Source organism: Eutrema salsugineum, unplaced genomic scaffold, assembly GCF_000478725.1.
Source record: "Eutrema salsugineum unplaced genomic scaffold, Eutsalg1_0 scaffold_13, whole genome shotgun sequence".
In the NCBI taxonomy this organism is placed as follows: Eukaryota; Viridiplantae; Streptophyta; class Magnoliopsida; order Brassicales; family Brassicaceae; genus Eutrema; species Eutrema salsugineum.
The window spans coordinates 7,167,223-7,187,075 of NW_006256885.1; the positions used below are offsets into that span (position 1 = coordinate 7,167,223).

The 19,853-nt window shown below is 36.5% G+C and overlaps 4 protein-coding genes across 5 annotated transcripts; 3 read left to right on the forward strand and 1 right to left on the reverse strand.

The window, feature by feature from the left end:
- Nucleotides 1-132: 132 nt before the first annotated feature.
- LOC18025167 (sterol 3-beta-glucosyltransferase UGT80A2) lies at nt 133-4,669 on the forward strand. 2 transcript variants are annotated; one of them, XM_024159362.1, is made up of 15 exons: nt 133-643; nt 821-1,017; nt 1,216-1,458; nt 1,570-1,681; nt 1,801-1,971; nt 2,191-2,254; nt 2,410-2,467; nt 2,556-2,733; nt 2,818-2,948; nt 3,073-3,175; nt 3,274-3,350; nt 3,573-3,620; nt 3,723-3,872; nt 4,010-4,172; nt 4,477-4,669. In XM_024159362.1, the coding sequence occupies exons 1-15, from the start codon at nt 445-447 to the stop codon at nt 4,482-4,484; spliced, it is 1,902 nt and encodes a 633-aa protein (XP_024015130.1). In that variant the 5' UTR covers nt 133-444; the 3' UTR covers nt 4,485-4,669. The 2 variants fall into 2 exon arrangements, with proteins under 2 accessions (XP_024015130.1, XP_006407882.1); XM_006407819.2 differs by lacking the exon at nt 4,477-4,669 and having other exon boundaries at nt 4,010-4,317.
- A 1,625-nt stretch (nt 4,670-6,294) lies between these two features.
- Nucleotides 6,295-10,534, forward strand: LOC112088910 (probable pectate lyase 8). The gene is made up of 7 exons (XM_024159363.1): nt 6,295-6,308; nt 6,569-6,704; nt 7,084-7,149; nt 8,745-9,387; nt 9,503-9,606; nt 9,708-9,846; nt 10,078-10,534. The coding sequence occupies exons 2-7, from the start codon at nt 6,628-6,630 to the stop codon at nt 10,297-10,299; spliced, it is 1,251 nt and encodes a 416-aa protein (XP_024015131.1). The 5' UTR covers nt 6,295-6,308; nt 6,569-6,627; the 3' UTR covers nt 10,300-10,534.
- A 524-nt stretch (nt 10,535-11,058) lies between these two features.
- On the reverse strand, nt 11,059-14,887 carry LOC18025168 (DEAD-box ATP-dependent RNA helicase 50). The gene is made up of 9 exons (XM_006407820.2): nt 14,506-14,887; nt 13,566-14,374; nt 13,276-13,470; nt 12,971-13,158; nt 12,667-12,880; nt 12,407-12,538; nt 12,137-12,312; nt 11,799-12,041; nt 11,059-11,436 (listed from the first exon to the last, which is right to left on the reverse strand). The coding sequence occupies exons 1-8, from the start codon at nt 14,774-14,776 to the stop codon at nt 11,804-11,806; spliced, it is 2,223 nt and encodes a 740-aa protein (XP_006407883.1). The 5' UTR covers nt 14,777-14,887; the 3' UTR covers nt 11,059-11,436; nt 11,799-11,803.
- A 209-nt stretch (nt 14,888-15,096) lies between these two features.
- Nucleotides 15,097-17,020, forward strand: LOC18025169 (RNA-binding protein 24). Its single transcript, XM_024159517.1, has 5 exons — nt 15,097-15,291; nt 15,760-15,892; nt 16,287-16,365; nt 16,443-16,533; nt 16,652-17,020. The coding sequence occupies exons 1-5, from the start codon at nt 15,097-15,099 to the stop codon at nt 17,018-17,020; spliced, it is 867 nt and encodes a 288-aa protein (XP_024015285.1).
- The last annotated feature ends 2,833 nt before the right edge of the window (nt 17,021-19,853 follow it).

The window sequence follows — 19,853 nt, forward strand, 5'->3', positions numbered from 1 at the left end:
TTCGCTGTCAATTGCATACGACAGCGTTTCAATGAATATTAATTTCTGGCCATAAATTGACCCAATTAAATTAAATTAATTATCCATTTATCACTCCGACAGTTAATTGCGAAATCGTAGCCTGAACCGGAGCGAACCATCACGCAGCCATCGATCCCCACTTTGTTCGAACGTGCCGCTTCTCTCTCTCCTCTCTTCTGTCTCTCGCGACAATCGAAATTTTTCTTTTTCATTTTCATTTTTAATTTCGATTTTGAAGAAATACAAGAAAAGCAAGGAAAGAATCGTATCATTATTTTCCCTTCACTTTCTGGGATTCGTAAACACGCTTACGCAAATTCGAGAGACACCGAGGAGGAGGAGAAGGAGGAAGATTTGTCTATTATAAAAAAGGGGAGGATCCAGATCGTTTCTGCTGGTGGAGATAAAGAGATAGAGAATACGATGCCGGAAATATCGCCGGATAAACTTGACAGGGTTTCTTCGTCTTCTTCTTCTTCCTCATCTTCTTCAAGCTCCGACCGTGCTTCGGTGAAAATCGAGGAGATTGAAGGCGGCGTCGTCAATGGCTCTGAAGAACTGGAGACCAAACCGGATTCTGCTGTTGCCTCCATTGCCGACAACGCTGTGGCTGAATCTTCAGGTCAGTTTTTATTTTAGTTTCTCCGTGCGATTGAAGACAAGGCAAAATTGGATTGGAATCAGTTTTAGGCTAAATGCTGATTCTTTTTTCGTTTGTATGTCCATCTTTCTCGGGTTTGGATCCAATTGGATGATTTTGAAGTTCGTTGCCTGGTTTTGATAATTTGGGTTTTTTCAGGTGCTGGCAATAAAAGCTTTTCCCGAGTGTGGACAATGCCGGTGGAGGGTTCTTCGAGCAGTGAAAGGGCTGAATCATCATCATCCTCAAAGCCCAGGTTAGATAAATCAAAGACTGAGAGGCAGCAGAAAGTTACTCATATGCTTGCCGAAGACGCCGCTAAGATATTCGATGACAGAATCTCTGCAGGGAAGAAGGTACAACGTCTATTTTTGGGTTGTTTTCTTGTCTTGATTTTGTTCTATTTTTAGTTATTCTCTATTATTCTTATGATTCCTACTTTTCTGTGTAATGTTACTCTCACTCTTACGAAAGTAGTTTACAATTGGAAACTCCCTTTTCCCAACGTGATAATAGTTTTTTTTTTTCTTCTTTTCAAATGTCATATCTTGCAGCTTAAATTGCTGAACCGTATAGCTACTGTGAAACATGATGGGACAGTTGAATTTAATGTACCAGCAGAGGCTATTCCCCAGCCTATTGTTGTGGACCGTGAAGAATTGAAAAATGGTGTTTGCCCTGATGAGTCTATTGATGGGGTCGACCTTCAGTACATTCCTCCTATGCAAATTGTGATGCTAATTGTTGGAACACGCGGAGATGTTCAACCTTTTGTTGCAATAGCCAAACGGCTTCAGGTTGGTAGATATCTTACAACCTTAAGTATGTCTCTTCATTTTGATGATGTACTCTGAACCTGAAATTGTTTGGGAGAAAGTTATTGACTGCCTTTTATTTTCCTTATACAGGACTATGGACATCGAGTTAGACTTGCAACTCATGCAAATTTTAAAGAGTTTGTTTTGACTGCTGGATTGGAGTTCTATCCTTTAGGCGGAGATCCAAAAGTGCTAGCCGGTTGTATGTATCTACCAAACATTCCCATTCTTTCCTCATCCTTGTTACTTGTTAGTTAATCTATCTTATTTAGCTTTAAAGTCATAGCAATTCACCGGTTTTCCTTGCTATGTTGTGTACAGATATGGTTAAGAACAAGGGATTTTTACCATCAGGCCCTTCAGAGATTCCAATCCAACGAAACCAAATGAAGGATATCATATATTCTCTACTTCCAGCATGCAAAGAACCTGATCCAGATTCTGGGATTTCCTTTAAAGCTGATGCAATTATTGCCAATCCTCCAGCATATGGTTAGTCTCAGCAACTTTGAATTACTGGCCACTTTTTTATATCTGCAATGTCATTCACTGCTTGGTTTCTGCACCATTGAGGACAGAGCCGTTGGCAGACCTAGATCTTGGCAGCAAATATGTTTGAGATGCTAGTTTGAGATTTTTGTTTTTTCTGGCTTCCTGACTTATCATAGATTCAATTCGAATGGTAACTAACTTGGGAATCCCCATTTTCAGGACACACCCATGTGGCAGAAGCACTGAAGATACCGATTCACGTATTTTTCACCATGCCTTGGACGTAAGTCTTCTATTGGCAACAGATTCTGGCCGATTGAATGTTACTTTAAGCATATTTTCCTTTTTTTTTTTGGTCGAACTTTAAGCGTATTTTCCTATTTAATTATTTTTGTTCTGAATCATGCACTATCTTTCTTCTACTAAATAATGATCCAGACCAACCAGTGAATTTCCACACCCCTTGTCACGTGTCAAACAGCCAGCAGGATACAGAGTGAGACTTGTTTATTGACATATTTTCATATTGGTGTTTGGTATTAAACTTGACTTCTTAGTTTAACATCGACTTAATGCAATTTCAGCTTTCGTATCAAATCGTCGACTCATTGATCTGGCTTGGAATTAGAGACATGGTAAACGACCTCAGGAAAAAGAAGTTGAAGCTACGGCCTGTTACATATCTAAGTGGCACACAAGGCTCTGGTTCTAATATTCCACATGGATATATGTGGAGTCCTCATCTTGTCCCAAAGCCAAAAGGTAGTATGGTAGTGAGCTTACTGATGAATTTTTTTTTCTTTTAGATGAAACGCAATTTAAATCTATGCCTAATATTTTTTTCAGACTGGGGGCCACAAATCGATGTAGTGGGTTTTTGCTTCCTTGATCTTGCATCAAACTATGAGCCTCCTGCAGAACTTGTGGAATGGCTAGAAGCTGGTGACAAACCTATTTATATCGGCTTTGGTAGTCTCGTGAGTTTTTTTTCTACTTTTTTTCACCTGATTAGTATTTCTAGATGATCCTCTTAACGCTCAAACTTTTATCTGTGGCTGTGTAATTAATTGTCTCTACCGTTCTGTGTTTATTTTGGTAAAGCCTGTCCAAGCACCAGAGAAAATGACTGAAATCATTGTGGAAGCACTTGAAAGAACCAAACAGAGAGGAATCATCAACAAAGGCTGGGGTGGTCTTGGAAATTGTAGGTCTACCCTTTCTATACTCCGTACCTTCCCTTTATTGGATGCTTCCCTGTTTGGTATATTGCTATAATATATGCGTGATGTGGTTTTCATACAGTGAAAGAACCTAAGGACTTCGTTTACTTGTTGGATAATGTCCCACATGACTGGTTATTCCCGAGATGCAAGGCAGTGGTATGTATATAATAATCTGGAATTCCTCGTAGTTTAGTTCCTGATCACCTTGTTGCTTTATTTGGTTCTGGAAACTTATAGGCCCTTTTCTGATGTTTGGCACTGTGTGTTCATTGCATTTTTAAGACTCAGTCACACATTTTGCTTATCTGGGATTAGTACTTTCTAAGTCTCATCTTCAATCATGATCGTAGCCTGAAATTGTTGCTCTTCTGCTTACAGGTTCATCATGGTGGTGCTGGAACAACGGCTGCAGGTCTTAAAGCAGCGGTAAGTTTAATTTGAGTATAAGCTAAAAAGTCTGTTTCTTGAGATGATGGGACTTTAGTAGTTAACATGTAAGCGTTTTGATTTTTTATTAAACACACACAGTGCCCAACTACAATCGTGCCTTTCTTTGGAGACCAACCTTTTTGGGGAGAACGAGTGCACGCTAGAGGAGTAGGTCCTGCACCAATCCCAGTGGACGAATTTTCACTTCATAAGCTTGAAGATGCCATAAATTTTATGCTCGACGATAAGGTAAATAGTACTTTTTGAAACCAATAAGGTTTGAAACACATTTTTGTTCGGATTCGGTCTAAGCATTTCAGTTTGGTTTACATGCATGGCAATGCCATTGGGTTTACAAATGAAACTGAGCATTTAAGTGGGCGTAGGTGAAGAGCAATGCAGAGACGCTAGCACAGGCGATGAAGGACGAGGATGGTGTGGCTGGAGCCGTGAAGGCCTTCTTTAAACACCTTCCGAGTACGAAACAGAATCTTCCAGATCAGATCCCGGAACCATCTGGATTTCTCTCTTTCAGAAGATGCTTTGGCTGTTCGTAACTCTCTCCCCCAGAATCTCCTCTTTTCTCTTGTGCATTGTTATCTCTTGTATGTCTGTTTTCACTTATTGTTACTTGGTTTTGATTATACAACAAACTCACTTAGGAAAAGTTCATCATTTGTGAAGTATTTGGGAATTTAATGTTTAGGTGATGCATATAATTTTTTATTGTTTTTCTTTGTCAAATAGTTTGTTATATGTTATTATAAGCAGCAAAAACAAAAAGTGGGAAGTTCTTAAGATGTGCAGTTTTGTGAAATCGATTTTTAATATCATATGACACATTTTGTTTCAGTGTCTTGAGCTGCAACTTCTATGGAATGGTGTGCAGATACAACACATCTCTATTTTTCTATTAAATTATGATTGCTTGTTGCCTATATTTGGGTCATTAATTGATCTATGTAAAAGCATGCTTGATTGCGTGTTGTTGTGATATAACTGTTACGACAGGAAAATGGATTACCAAATGTGGGGATCTATTTTGTTTATTTATTTCTTGCATCATTAGTATAAGTTTATTTGTTTTTGTTGAAATGTGAAATTTATAAATCTAAAAAGAAAAAAATATTTACAAAGCTGAGATTCTGGAGGTTTAAAAATTGAAAAAAGAAGAGAATACGAAGCTCAAAACAGAGCAATAGAACAATGAACAGAGCAATACACAGATTAGTGTATTCTTTATTTAATACATAGCATAAATTATTAATTATACAGATTGTTTTTTTTCTCTTGTAAATGCTCGCAAGTTCCATTAGACCATTACCTGTGAGAGTGCATTCTTTATTCAATTTTTTTTTTTAATTAACGGGAAGAATTCCATAATGAAAACTATACTCCCTCTGTTCAGAATTATTTGATGTTTAAGGTTTTTGCACACAGTTTAAGGATTCATTTAATTTTTATTTTTCTTATACTAAAAATATTATTTATAATTCATTTAAATATCATTCAGCCAATAAGAATACAATCTGCAGAATATAAAAGGTCAAAAACTATAAAAATTCATTAAATTTTGCATTGAAAAGTGAGAACATCAAATAATTCTAAACAAAAAAAACCTTCTAAAACATCAAATAATTCTGAACAGAGGGAGTATTAATCTTCTGAATCCCGTAGAAATTTAGGTTTTAGCGTACTAAAAATGGTTGAAATCACGATAAAAATAAATGAAGACGAACTAAATAAAAGCATTTCCAATAAAACTTAATTAATGTCAATCAATAAAAAAGGTTTATCGGAAAACTTTAACTCATAAATGGGCTGCACCACATGAATTTATTCGTATCAACAAGTTCACCGAAAATCAACTAGATGAAACCTACATTAACCATGGAATGTATGAGCAAACAAGAATATTTGTATATGTAACTTAGTTTCTTCTAAATGATTGTCCGCTTATCGAACAATGATTACTTAATTATTGCATAATCATAACATTACTAGGGGTTAAAAATTGAATGATTAACTTTGTAATGAGTAAGGTACAACAGTCACATGTGGAAAGTCAATGTGCTGAATTAAGGATCTAAAAATAATCCGGACAGTATGAGACCTACAAGTCTCACTTAGCTGTCTATAGCTTTATATGATTTTATTATAAGTTTTTATTTTTTCCTTTTTCATTGTCTCTTACCAATTATATTATCCAATAACTTTGCTAGAGAAGAAGAGGGATGAAAGAATCCCAATCACATGACATGATACCGTTGTTGGCCAAGCCAAACTTATTATGGGCATCACTAAACACTTAAATTTATGCAAGTACACATACACATGTGTTTGCATTTTCTAAGAAACAAAAAAAATGCTTTAAGAATCTAATCCTTTTTAACAGGGTTTTAACCTTGTAATTTATTATAATATATTTAAACCCCTATATCAGTTACAAGTTTTAAGGAAAAACTTGTTTTATGCTTGATAGCTTACAAATATACACCATAGTCATTTTATTCTTTCTTTCTCATAAGTAACAATATTCAGAATTATTCTCGGATCAACCCAAACTACGATATGGATCAAGATTAATCAGACTAAGGTTGCCTACTTTTTTTTTCGGAAGACCAGATATTTTCGTCGGTCGAGTTGGATTAACTCGATTAGCAACCAAAGAAAATTGTCGGTAAGGTATTTTGCATAATAAATCACTTGTGACATCAGTGATATAGTTTTTGTAACTTGCTGGTCTAATCCTTTAAAAGGGGTCTCTATTGGTAAAACCGGAATGGAAGATTCATGAGAAATGAAAGAAAAAAAAAAATTAGGCCAATAAGATAATGGGAATATAGTCACGCTCACGCAGCCTTCTTTGCGCTTCGTGTTTTAACCCTCCTAGCCTTCTCTACTCTCCTAATCTATTCCTCTCCTAACTCTTCTTTCGAGAAAAGTCTCTGCTTCAGATAGAGACAACGAAACAGAACAGAGCAAGAAGTACACAGCCATAACAATGGCTGTCACAAAACTCATCCTCTTTGCTTCTACATTACTTGTAACAACGCTCTTTATCGGCGTTAATTCATCCAGGTACCACTTATTAACTCTCATCAATATAAAATCGTTACGATTGTACATTGACTAATTAGATACCCATTGAAAGTTTTGTTGCTCAATGCAGCTTAATTCTACGTATTCTGGTTCGTGGAACCAAGCAATTAAGCTTAAGTTTTCAATAAAACATATGTTCGCTCATAAATCTAAAACGTAAAGGGGTTTAACTAGGGTTCGATGGAAATTCTGAAAACAAAGATCGATCATCACTAATTCACTATGATATTAGCGTATACTGTATAATTATTCCAATCCTGAGAATTAAAAAATTGGTAGTAATTTGTACTATATGTATATGTATATTATGTTATAAATGAGACAATAATTGTAAGATTGTTTATCTAATGATTTCCAGGTCCAATGAAACATGGCATGAACATGCAGTTGAGAACCCAGAGGAAGTAGCTGCCATGGTGGACATGTGAGTTTCTCTTTTTCTTTAAAAAAAAAAAGAATATAGATGTATTTAACTTTATTTTACCCATTAATAAATTTACTAAACTCTAACTTCCATTAATCAAAAAGAGAAAGAGGACTCCCTACTCCAAGTCCAAGGGTACATCATCTCGTGATGCTTTTTCTAAAATAAAAAGTATATTTAAATTTAATCGAGAAAAAACAGGTAGTAGAATTTATGACAAGCCAGAGCTCACATGAAGTTCTTGTAAACAGTTTGACAAGTCACTATCATATTCTAGTCAAAATGGGTCCAACCAATTACCACATTCCTCTTACTATTCCCTTTTCTTTCCCCTCTTTCTTCATTCTTTCTTTATTCTTGATGATATTTCTTGATATATTTTGCTAGTACCTATCTTTTCTCATCAAACATAAACGTTAACTCTGTTTCCTTAGGACAATGAAACTTCAATAAGTTTTCTTTTGGGTTATAAACTTACCTGATTTAATTAAACGATAAACGTACATTTTTAATTTACATATATATATATATATATAATCGTATAATTTGGCAAGAAAGAGGTACTTTTTGCTTATTCTCCTACTGCTCACATGTAAGTCCTTGGTGGATTCCTCATTAAAGGCAATAATGCATTTTTCTATCAATATAAACTTCTAAAAAAAAAAATCCGATATTTTTAGGTAGTGAAAAATGTTGTGTATTATTGAGGCATTGGTCCAGGCTCGAGAACATGTGTAATGTTTCAATATTAATCTTTGGAACAATGATTTGCCAGCCCATGCACATGCTCATGCCACATGCAGTGATACGTACACTTCATGACATTTGTTGTTGTTTTTTTTTCTTCTTCTTAAATTGTTGAAGTTGGATTTTTCTTTATCCCGTATCTTGAGTTTCAGTTTCAATAGTACGAAAAGCTTATTCATGAGATAAAGATATTTTTACTCGTTATAATCTTCAGTACAAGAAAACTTGTGGTCAAAAAGTTAGCAAAAATTACATACTTTTTGAAATTCCAATCAATGAGATCATCTAACCGGCTAACCTAGCCATGTTTTGAAATGATTTCATGTGAGTTTGACTCTGTCTTTTTGTGGGATTTATGTAACCTTTGATGACTTTGTTCTATATCGGTTCTAAAGTAAAAACATTTCACCATGGAAATATTATATTTTTTTTAATGCAATCATACTATATAATGTAAAAACATTTCACCATGGAAATATTGAATTTTGTTTTTTAATGCAATCATACTATATATTTTGAAAAGTGTATAGAGGCTTACTATTAAATATACTATTGATTAACCTATGTATCTTAAAAAGGTATATTTTCAATACTTTTTCCTAAAAAAAAAACCAAAGAAGGTTAATAATAAATTTGTGGTAGTTTTTATTTAACCAAAAAATATGTGGTAGTTGTTTTTTTGTATTAGTCGATAAATTTGAGCTCATAGAATAGCATTTCGGCTGATATATCATATATATATATATAATCAATAGTTTAGTAACGTTTGATGATTAATTGATTATACAGTAAAAAATTATATTTATATTTTTCCATAATTTGGTTTCCGCATTTTGATGATGATACAGGAGCATTCGCAACAGCACAGAGCGGAGAAGATTAGGTTATTTCTCCTGCGCCACCGGCAATCCAATCGACGATTGCTGGCGTTGTGACCGCAAATGGCAGCTCCGGCGAAAGCGTCTCGCCGATTGCTCAATCGGATTTGGCCGCAACGCAATCGGCGGCCGCGACGGCCGTTTCTACGTCGTGACCAACCCGGGAGACGATAATCCGGTTAATCCGGTACCAGGAACTCTCCGTCACGCCGTGATCCAAGACGAGCCACTCTGGATCATCTTCAAGCGCGATATGGTCATAACCTTGAAGCAAGAGCTGATCATGAACAGCTTCAAGACCATCGATGGCCGTGGCGTCAATGTTCACATCGCAAATGGCGCTTGCTTAACCATCCAATTCGTCACGAACATCATCGTCCATGGGATCCACATACACGACTGTAAGCCCACCGGTAACGCCATGGTTAGAAGCTCTCCGTCTCATTACGGGTGGCGATCGATGGCTGACGGTGACGCGATCTCGATTTTCGGGTCGAGCCATATCTGGATCGATCACAATTCGCTTTCCAACTGTGCCGATGGGCTCGTCGACGCCGTAATGAGCTCCACCGCCATTACCGTCTCAAACAATTTCTTCACCCACCACAATGAGGTAAAACCAAATTTGCAATCTGTATGCAATTTCTCGATTGATGGCTTGAAGCATCTGGAATTAGAACTGGAATTTCGGAATTAGTTAAGAGCTTAGTAACGGTTGTGTTATTTAGGTGATGCTGTTGGGGCACAGTGATTCCTACACAAGGGACAAAGTGATGCAAGTCACAATTGCTTACAACCATTTTGGCGAGGGTCTAATCCAGAGAATGCCAAGGTACCAACGATCCTCGTAAACCTCAAAGCTCTGCTACTTGTATGATTAGAGAAGTTGTGTGTCGATTGTAATACAGTATAAGAAACCTTTGGTTTTTGCAGGTGTAGGCATGGATACTTCCATGTAGTAAACAACGACTACACGCATTGGGAAATGTATGCAATTGGTGGTAGTGCTGCTCCCACTATCAACAGTCAGGGGAATCGATTTCTTGCCCCAACAAACCGATTTGCCAAGGAGGTATCTCTTTTTTGACTGATTTTAAAGGTTCCTTCTTTATCTTCGTTTTTGACATTGTCGATGCTGCTGATGCTGAATCATATTGATGGTGTGTAATTCCCTCTTTTTGCCAAGAGGAATAGGTCTTATCTATTGTGTAGCAGTGAAACACACAAACTGTCCCCATTGATCTTTCTAAACACGATTGATTGCAATGAGATTGATAATTGTTCAAAATTGGGGATATGTCAGGTGACTAAGAGAGAGTACACAGGAGAATCCAAATGGAAGCACTGGAATTGGAGATCAGAGGGAGATCTTTTTCTAAACGGAGCATTTTTTATACGTTCTGGAGCTGGAGCTGGAGCCGGCTACGCCAGAGCTTCGAGTTTATCAGCCAAATCATCGTCTCTTGTCGGCACCATGACCTCCTACTCAGGTGCTCTTAACTGCAGAGCTGGTCGCCGATGTTAATGGATCAACTATCAGGAAAAAAAACCATTTTTTTTTTGGTTTTGAAGAAACAAGTCGATAAGATTACGTTCTCACTTCCTCTCGTTTTTCTTCTTCACTTTTTAAAAAAAGTCTTTTGGGGTTCTTGCGATATACACTTCCTATTGGATGTGGAGGCTTAATTTAAACGGTCTCAACTGTAATATAAAGTTGTATGATTATTCTTTTCACCTCCATTGGTATAAAGTTGTTTCTTTGGTCGTTATCTTAATTTAGTGGTCTTAAAGCACTAAAATGAAAGCTCAGTACTTGGTGGATTACTCCAAGAGAAACCAGTAATTAAATGGTGTGATTGGGTTGAGAGAAACGAAGGAAGTAAATGTGCTGGGGACATGTGAACTCAAAAAGGAAACAGTGAAGAGACAAGAAGCACATGAGATTGCATATTATGACAAAAGATGAAATAATGAAAGTGTGCTTTAAAGAAGAAGCGTCTCTTTTTTAGTCATGTAATGTTTTTTAGCCAACGATCATGTTGTTTTTAATAAATCTAAATTAGCTCTATTGGAGAAGCAATAACATATTATCGTTGGCCAATATTCATTTTACCACTATGCATTGATGCCACTATACAATATATGGCTTAAATCAGATTCTCTATGATTCAACACCCAATAACTCATCATCCATATCTTATTTCACGAAAATCATTGACAATAGTAGATAAATAAAAGCTTCTGTTTCTCAGTTTTGAAGAAAGAAAAAGGCTCATCAAAATTGTGAAAAGCTCGCAAGCATAGATATTTATTAATGTGTTATAAATGATGATTTCTCAAAACAATTAAGATATGCAATATAATGTGTAGTTGTGGAGTTTATTAGTTGCAACAACATACATCAGGATGGTCCCAGCCAACACATTGGTCCAATCCATGGAAGATTTGGAGACTAAGCTTTCTCTTCAAGGTCTCCACACCAACCAATACTAACCCCGCGAATCTCAATCTTGGGTTCCAAATGATATATTGACAAGTGTCATCAACAAGCAACCAAAGCTTTGTAATCGGAGGTGAATGTTCATTCTTCATCTGTTGTCCACTTCTGTTCTCTAAGGGAGACCATGTTCTTGGCTTGTGCTAGCAAGCTAGACGACGAGCACTGTTTTATTACAGGAGAAGATTGTGTAAATAGCAGGAAATGAATTCTATTAGACCCTTACCATTGAAGGATTCTATTAAGGTACTAAAGTCGAGAGCATTGTAACTTTGAAAAGATTTAAATTTCCGAAAATTTTCTACTCTAATGATGGAATAGCGTATGATCTTGATTTAAGACATCAGCTCAGTACAAACTCCATGAGCATGGAGGTTAGATGGCATCAACAACATTAAGACACAGTAAAGATCTATTTGGACTTGGCTTCTCTACGCACAGTATTTTTTACCTTGTAAGTTCTGGCAGAGTAAACAATTTCAACACACAGATAATGTAATAAGGGAAAGCAGAAGATGAAAAGTTACCTAAGTTAGGTTGTGAATTCGTAAGCGTTTGGGACATCATGAACCGGGTGACCCTTCTGGTTTCGCTCAATAATTCTCCGTGCCAGTGATACTTGCTTCCCCACCACAAAGACGAAAGCCTTTCCTTCTCCTCTAGCCCCTCTTGCTGTCCTTCCAACACGTCTTACGTATTCACTCGGGTCACGTGGAAAGTCAAAGAGTACCACATGATCAACACCAGAGAAATCTATACCACGAGAAGCTCTGCCAATGTTTTGGAAAGAGGAAACAAATTTAACACCTTCAATGTTCAGGAAATATAGCATAACGAAAGGATACTTGTAACCCAAATGAAATACCTATCTGTGCAAACCAGAAACAGTGAATTATCTTCGGGATGAGATGAGGTGAATTCTTCCATGTTTGTAAGCCTTGACTCTTGTGAGAGTGCTGCATGAAACGGTAGGACGTGCAGCTGCCTTTCATTTCTATCAAACCGCTTAAATATATTCTCAACTTTCCTACATGTCTCAATCTGGAAAATGAGTGGGTACAACTTTCAACATGAGAATGAAATTTCCAAAATGTTTAAGTAAGAGCAAAAACCAGTAAGTGGGGGACCATGGCACCTTATTGCAGAAGATGATAGTTTTGGGAACAGGGTTTTCCTCGACAATCTGAAGAAGAGCAGCTTTCTTGTTCAGAAAAGCAGTCTCAGGAGTTTTCTCTGCATTATCATCTCCACTGCAGTCAACAAGAACCTGAACAGTGCAACTCAATATTGGTCATCCGCGAAATCGAAGTCTATCATTTCAGGGACGATGAAAAGAATATACAACATAAATTCCGCTATATTGTTGTTGCCGTTATAAATTTATCAAATACCAACCTCTTCGAGGGCATTACTAACACGGTGCACGCGAGGTCCCATCACAACTTCACAATCAGGGAAAACTTCAACAAGTTTGTTGTATATCTCAAGGGGCAAGGTTGCTGTAACAAATAGATACTGTGCAGTGACAGGGGAAGAATCGATCAGACTTTGCAGTGCTGCCTCAAACTCCTCGTCACCAAAGAGTATATCCACCTCATCCAAGATGGCACTGCAAGACATATTGCCAAGATTGTGTCCCATCAATTTTTCAGTTTTCTCACAAAATTAGTGAAAGTTTGCATCGTTGAAAGATTAATACCATCTCAAATTTGACAGCCCCAAAATTCCTTCTTTCATCAAATACATGAAACGCCCTGGTGTTGCAATCAAGACGTCAACACCTTGCTCTAAATTTTCTAGTTGGGTTCGCTGTCTGAAGCCACCCGTCACTACCATGGAACGGAAAGGGACCCCAGACTTTGATATTGATCTACAGTTGGCAAGAACCTGCCAAGGATTTCATTTACATTAAACAAATTGTTTCTTCTTATCAAACATTCAAAGATACAAAATAAAAACAATGAATCAACGTAGGAAGTGCATTCATATTATAAAGAAATCAACCTGGGAAGCCAACTCTGAAGTCGGTACAAGAACAATAACACGAGGACAACCAGGAGACGATTTGCTCTGTCCTTGAAGTTCCTCTTCTCTGAGACGCTGAATAACAGGGACAAGATATGCCAGTGTCTTGCCTGATCCACTTTGGTCAGCTATGATACAACTCTTTCCATCAGCAACTGGCGGAAAAGCCAGAGCCTGCGTCATAATCACAAAATTGATAAAACGATAAAGAATTGTCTTCATACATATGTAGCTAGATGAATAATCAAGAGAAAAGATCATTTCTGCACCTGAATATGAGCCGGACGATCAAAATTATGTTCCTTCAACGCCTTCATCAAATACTCACTACATCCAATTTCTGCAAAAGTTTTCCGGCTAAAAAAGCCGGTCTCCCTAGTTGCCTTGGTTTTATTCCCTCTCTCTCTCCAATCCTCCATATCTCTTCTCTCTCTCCAATCCTCCATATCTCTTGCATATACAACAGAACGCCTATCGCCCCAACCCCTGGAGTTGGAAGCAGAGCCTTTTGAATATGAACTTCGCGATCCTGCTCTCTCATTATCAGTGAACTTTCGAGAATTTGAAACCTCATCAGTAGCTCTATCACGTCGCTGAAATGTATCCGACTCTTTGGCAACAAAACGCCTATCTTCTCTACCCCTGGAGTTAGCAGCAGAACCTTTTGAATATGAACTCCGTGATCCTGATCTCTCATTATCAGTAGATTTTGGAGGATTTGATACCTCGTTGATATTTCCATCATGTCCTTCCAATCTATCTAAATCTCTTGGCTCTCTATGTTCCCGCACTTTGCTGAACCTTTTAACCTCTTTCGGCTCTACAGATTTTCCTGATCCACGAGCAGCCTTCATAGACAACTTCTCCCTCATCAAATCCAGAATCGATGATGAGCCAAACCCTTCATCCGCAGAATGATCCTCGTCAGAGGCGTCGCCCTCTTTTTGTTCCGCATTGTGACTCATATGCTGCTTCTTCTGCGTTACCTTTCCAACAAGAGCTTTCACTTTCTGAGCCTTTAGCCTTCCAAAACTTGCAGTTACTCCTCTAGAACGCGAACCATTTCTTCTCGTAGATTCTGTCATATCCCTCGATGACATATCAAACACCAAACCATAAAAAAAAAAAGCAACGAACACACTTCCTAATACCAATATTCTACAATTACGATTCAAAATCAAATATTCATGTGGAGAGCTACGAAAATACCTGACGGAATCGAAGAGAGTAAATCGGAGGAAGGCGGAGGATAGAACTCATTCTCTTGACCTTCCGGTCTAATTACGATGAATCCGTCATCGGTGGATTCGTTAACGACCTCACTCGAGGCTGAAGTTTCTAGTGGCCGCCGAGTGAAACCGGCTCTCGCTAACACTCCTCCTACTCCGCCGTTACGAAACAGCAGTGCAGTCTCCCTCCGATTACAAACTTTATTTCTCGCCGGGAAAGTTAGAGAAGGCGGTGGAACTCTCGCCAACATCTCACAAAATTCTCGTCTCGTTTCGTCTCGTCTGGTCTTGTCTCGTCTCTGGTTTACACTTTCTCAAGCAGCGAGGGAAAAGGAGAAGGAAACGGAGAGATAAGAGCGAGTGGTGATAATACTCGCTTTTTTAATTAAAAACAAATTAAATAAGTAACAAAAAAAGGTGAGAGATTTTCCTTTTTTTCCCTTTTTTTCTTTTTTCCTTTTCCCACTCGGAAACTAATTTCCATCACTATATATATTCATTCTTTCCAAAAACCTTGGCCTCCAAAAACCCTGCCTTGGCTTTTCTCGAGTTCTCTAAGAGATTACTAAGTATGGCTCAGCCAAACCAGAATAATAATAATCATGATCATAAGTTTACGAAGATCTTCGTGGGAGGTTTAGCCTGGGAAATAACGACAGATGATTTGATAAGATATTTCCAGGGATTGGGAGAGGAGGTTCTTCATGCTAATGTTGTCACCGGAACTTTCCCAGGAGGAATTACAAAATCAAGAGGCTATGGCTTTGTAAGTCCTGTTTCTTCTTTCCTTTTCTTTTTTCGATTTTCATGCTTGCTAAGTTTTGTTTCGTGTGATTATGATTGTAGTATATACGATTCCTTCTGCTTCTCTTATTATGATAAACTTTGTGATTAGCGACCAATTGTTTCTTGTGAATTGCAATTTCATTACTACATGTTACGTTGTTGGAAACTAAACGATCGTTCTGTTCGATTTTGTAATTGGGCTTTTAGGTTTTAGTAATTAGGTTAACCCCCAAACGATTGTTCTGCTGCTTCTCATAACTCTAGGCGCAATTGTTTCAGATCTCATGTTTGTTTGCAGTTGGGCTTTCTTGTTTTTTGTAAACTAAACAATCGATCCAGCTTCTCGTGTGTTGTTTTATAAATGGGCTTCAAGATTCCACCGTTATGTGATAGATGTATGTATTTTACAAATCGGATTGAATTAATTACGGGTTTTGATATTTCTCAGGTTACTTTTAAATATGCTGACTCTGCCGCTAGAGCTTGTGAGCCTCCGTATCCGGTTTTCTATGGAAGAACAACCAATATCAATCTGGCCTACATTCGCGCAAAGAATAACACTAACCAGCCTAACCAAAACGGTTTAACCTCTAAATTAATTCTTTTACTTTTTCAGGTTTTCTTTATTGTTACTTTTTTTTCACAGCTTAATTTTCATATACTGTACCTTAACATTGTAGGTTTAGTACATCAGGCGGGACCATCGCATCAATATCAGAACGGTTCAATCTCTAAATCATTATTAGTTATTTAGAGATTTTTCAGGTTTTCTTTATTGTTACTTTTTTTTTCACAGCTTAATTTTCATATACTGTACATTAACATTGTAGGTTTACAACATCAGGCGGGACCATCGCATCAATATCAGAACGGTTTCAATCTCTAAATCATTATTAATTATTTTTAACTCTCTCTTTCTTGCAACAATACTTGCCACAAACAGCTTCTTAATCTTCATAAACATCAAAATTGCAGGTTGGATAAACCAGGTGCCACTGCATCAATATCAGCCATATTCACACTACACACATCCATATTTTCCTCAACCAAACTGGTAAATTCTATTTTATATTTGCTTAAATCTAAAGTTAACTATGATGTGAATAACTAATCTTGTTTTGTAATGTCTAGGTATCCAAATTATGGACAATATTGTTTCATGTATAACGTCCCACACTATCCTTACGGACCTTACCCCACCACCAGACTGCCCACTACCATGGTTAAGTACCTATATATGTTCCATAATACAGTGTTTTTTTTTTTTGTTTTACTGACTTTTTATTTTAAAAGTTAACACTTTGAATCTTTGATTGGTTAATTAACGGTCGATTATGCAGAGCTCTCAATATGTTTCGGCTTACGGGATACAACAGAATTGGCAACAGAGCACTCCTGACGGTATTTTTCCACCGCCGCATAATGGAGTTCGACTTGAAGACATCACTGAGACCAATCAAGAAGCAGATGCTACGCATAACGACGACAACAGCGAGGAGGCGGATACAGAAACAGACAGTGATGTTGATGACCAGCAAAAGGGAAACGATCAACAAGGAGAGGTCAGTGAACAAGACAATGGCATCAACCAAGATGATCGAGAGCTAGAGATGACGAGTGGACAAGACGATGACATCAAGCAAGATACAGATGTTACAGAACAGCTTGATAATGGAACTGAGTTTCCACCCCAAGTCATGCTACATTGAAGAAGCTGAAAACACACCACAGGAGAACGGGATCGATTATGCTACAAATCAAACTTACTTTTTCTTCTAATAGCTATACCAAAACTCTTTTCTTTTCATTAACCCAAAAAAGAAAAAAAAAAACGATTTTCTGTTAACTCTTCAGTCTCATCATACACCGCAAGGCAATGGATATTGATAATCATGAATAATGGATCTTTCAAACATGTGTTTATCCATGTATTTAGTTCAAAACTGAACTTGATTGATGGAAACTTTATCACGATATAATCAATACTCAAAATTAGCAAAGAACAAAACATGATATGGGTTATATATGGTATGGGTTGTTACTACGTATTAAATTATGGTAGCTAATTACCCTTTTAGCAACAAAAAGAAAACAAAACAAATTATAGAAGTTAACTAGTTTTTTTTAGTTTCTCGTCATTTATTTATTTATTCTATTTGTTCGAGTTAACTAATTGGCTTTTTGTCTTTGGGTAGTTGAGTGGTTCCCTTTCGAGAAATTTTTTTGATGGGCGCACATTAAAAGTGGAGTTCTGAACATTAAAAAATATGAAAAATTGTACGTTCATGTACTTTGGGATTCGGTTCTTGCTCATTTACTTGAACTAGGACCATCATAGCCTCTGAGGTATTAATTTAAGTCCAAAACCATACTTTTGGAGAGTAATCGAATATATATTAGGTGGAATTGGCCAAGTTTATGAATATATGACTTTCTCATGATGAGAATTTGTACAATATTGTACGTTGCGATAACGCACCCCAATATCATGCCTGCACTTGGGACCTTTGGTACGTATCTTGGAACTAATTGAAGCGTTGAGCTATCTAATTTATAATTTTTGGACATAGACTTTTAGTAGGTCTGAATTTTTTGGGAATTGGGACGGGAATTAACGGATAGGGGATGGGAATGGGAATTTTGGGAATCTGAATATACTACCCAAAGTATTCCCACAAAATAATGAGAGTGGAATTTACGGGTATAGGACGGGAACGGGAAATTCAGGAATCAAAACATACTTCCCATACAATCCCAAAATAAAATATAATCGGGAAAAGAACGGGAAAGAAACAGAAAAAATTTCAGATAATTCAGATAATTAGCTTAAAATCAATTTTTGTTTTTAAAAAAAAATATTATTTATTAATAAATTGAAAAAATCATTATTTATTATAAAAAAAAATTTCAAATAACTGAAATCTCTAAAATTTTACTTTATATAATTACCCAACGGGAAGTTCGGGTAATCTCATTCCCGTCCCTACCCTTTCGCTTACCCATTCAAATATTATTTTCAATCCCGAATGGGAAATTATAATTCCTCTTTCCTGAAAAATTCAAAAATTTCGGGACGGGTATGGGACGGGACGGATTACTCTTTTCGAAAAATTCAGGCCAACTTCTAGTACCAAATCAAAAATAATATATGTGGATAGGTAATTTATTGAACAGAGGAATTGAAGGCGTATAATAAAAAAATATTATTTATAATAAGTTAAAACAAGAAAATGTGAATCTGATACTATCATACAAAATGCTACGGAAATCATGATTTTTTAATTTTTAAACTGATCGAAAATTTTCAGGAACTCAAAAAAATAAATATACGTATCATAGGTAAAATTAGCAAAATAAAAATTTAAAGGTATATTTACTACGCAAGAAACAAGTAATGAAGTAACATTTGGAATATATGATTATGTGACACTATATTTTTGTTTCTGTCTCAAATTGTTGTAATTCAAAGATGTTGAATTAAAGAAAGACTTTAGAAACATACAAAATGTGTACAGTGTACGATAAACATGTTTAATCCTAAAGGTCTTAAGAAAACTTTATCCTATAGATTTGAGAGATTTCAAATTTCAATCAAATGTACTATATATTCACCCAACAGTTATATTTTTATTGGTTGGAATCTGACAATAATTACAACAAAGCAATATTCGATTTTTACCAACACACACTATACATATATACGTGTGTATACAATTGGAAAGGGTCCTGTGATTAAGCGTTACGAAGTACAAACTTTCATTTCAATACAATAACCAGCATAATCTTACAAAATAAAAACAGAGAAAAAGTTAAAGTTAAAGGGCTAAGGCATGCTCCCAGAAAAAAAAAACGAAGGCGAGAAGCTTCCAAGAAGGTAAGAATTTAGAAAGATAACAAAGTGACTAAGCCTATATATAGAATTTGGATACTTTATCACAAAGCAGTGCTTTAAAGCTGTCTTAAAGTTTGGGACACAAAATACAAAAACAAAGGAGTTACATGTATTAGTGAAACAGATATCTTTTTTCTCCTTCTCGATTATAAGCATATCGTTCTTTGACTGATTCTCATTGCTTTTGTATCGATTCGTGCCTACAAATGCTCCTTCTTCTAACATATATTCGTTTTTCTTTTCCAAAAGTTTTTATAAAGAAGTGAGTTTTGGTTTCCATTTTTTTAGGTGCATATCGTCATAATACAATAAGAACGGACTGATTTTTTGGCGAACTACCTACCCTCAACTTTGTTTAGTGAAGTCATAAAATGTAAATAATGATTTAAGAACGATATATCATTCCGCTACCGTTCGATACTTCTACATGTATTACAATCAATCATCTAACTGACAGCTTTATGCAAACACCATGTGAATTACTTACTAAATTGTTTTAGAGGGATAGCTTTTTCTTCCTTCCGAGGAAAACATCTTATTCATTCAGGGAATTACATACTAATATCATTCTACGCCTTAAAAGCTCATTTTATAAAACAGTTAATATATAGCTGATGCAGTTATGAGAGGCGCGAGGTAAATCACTTTAG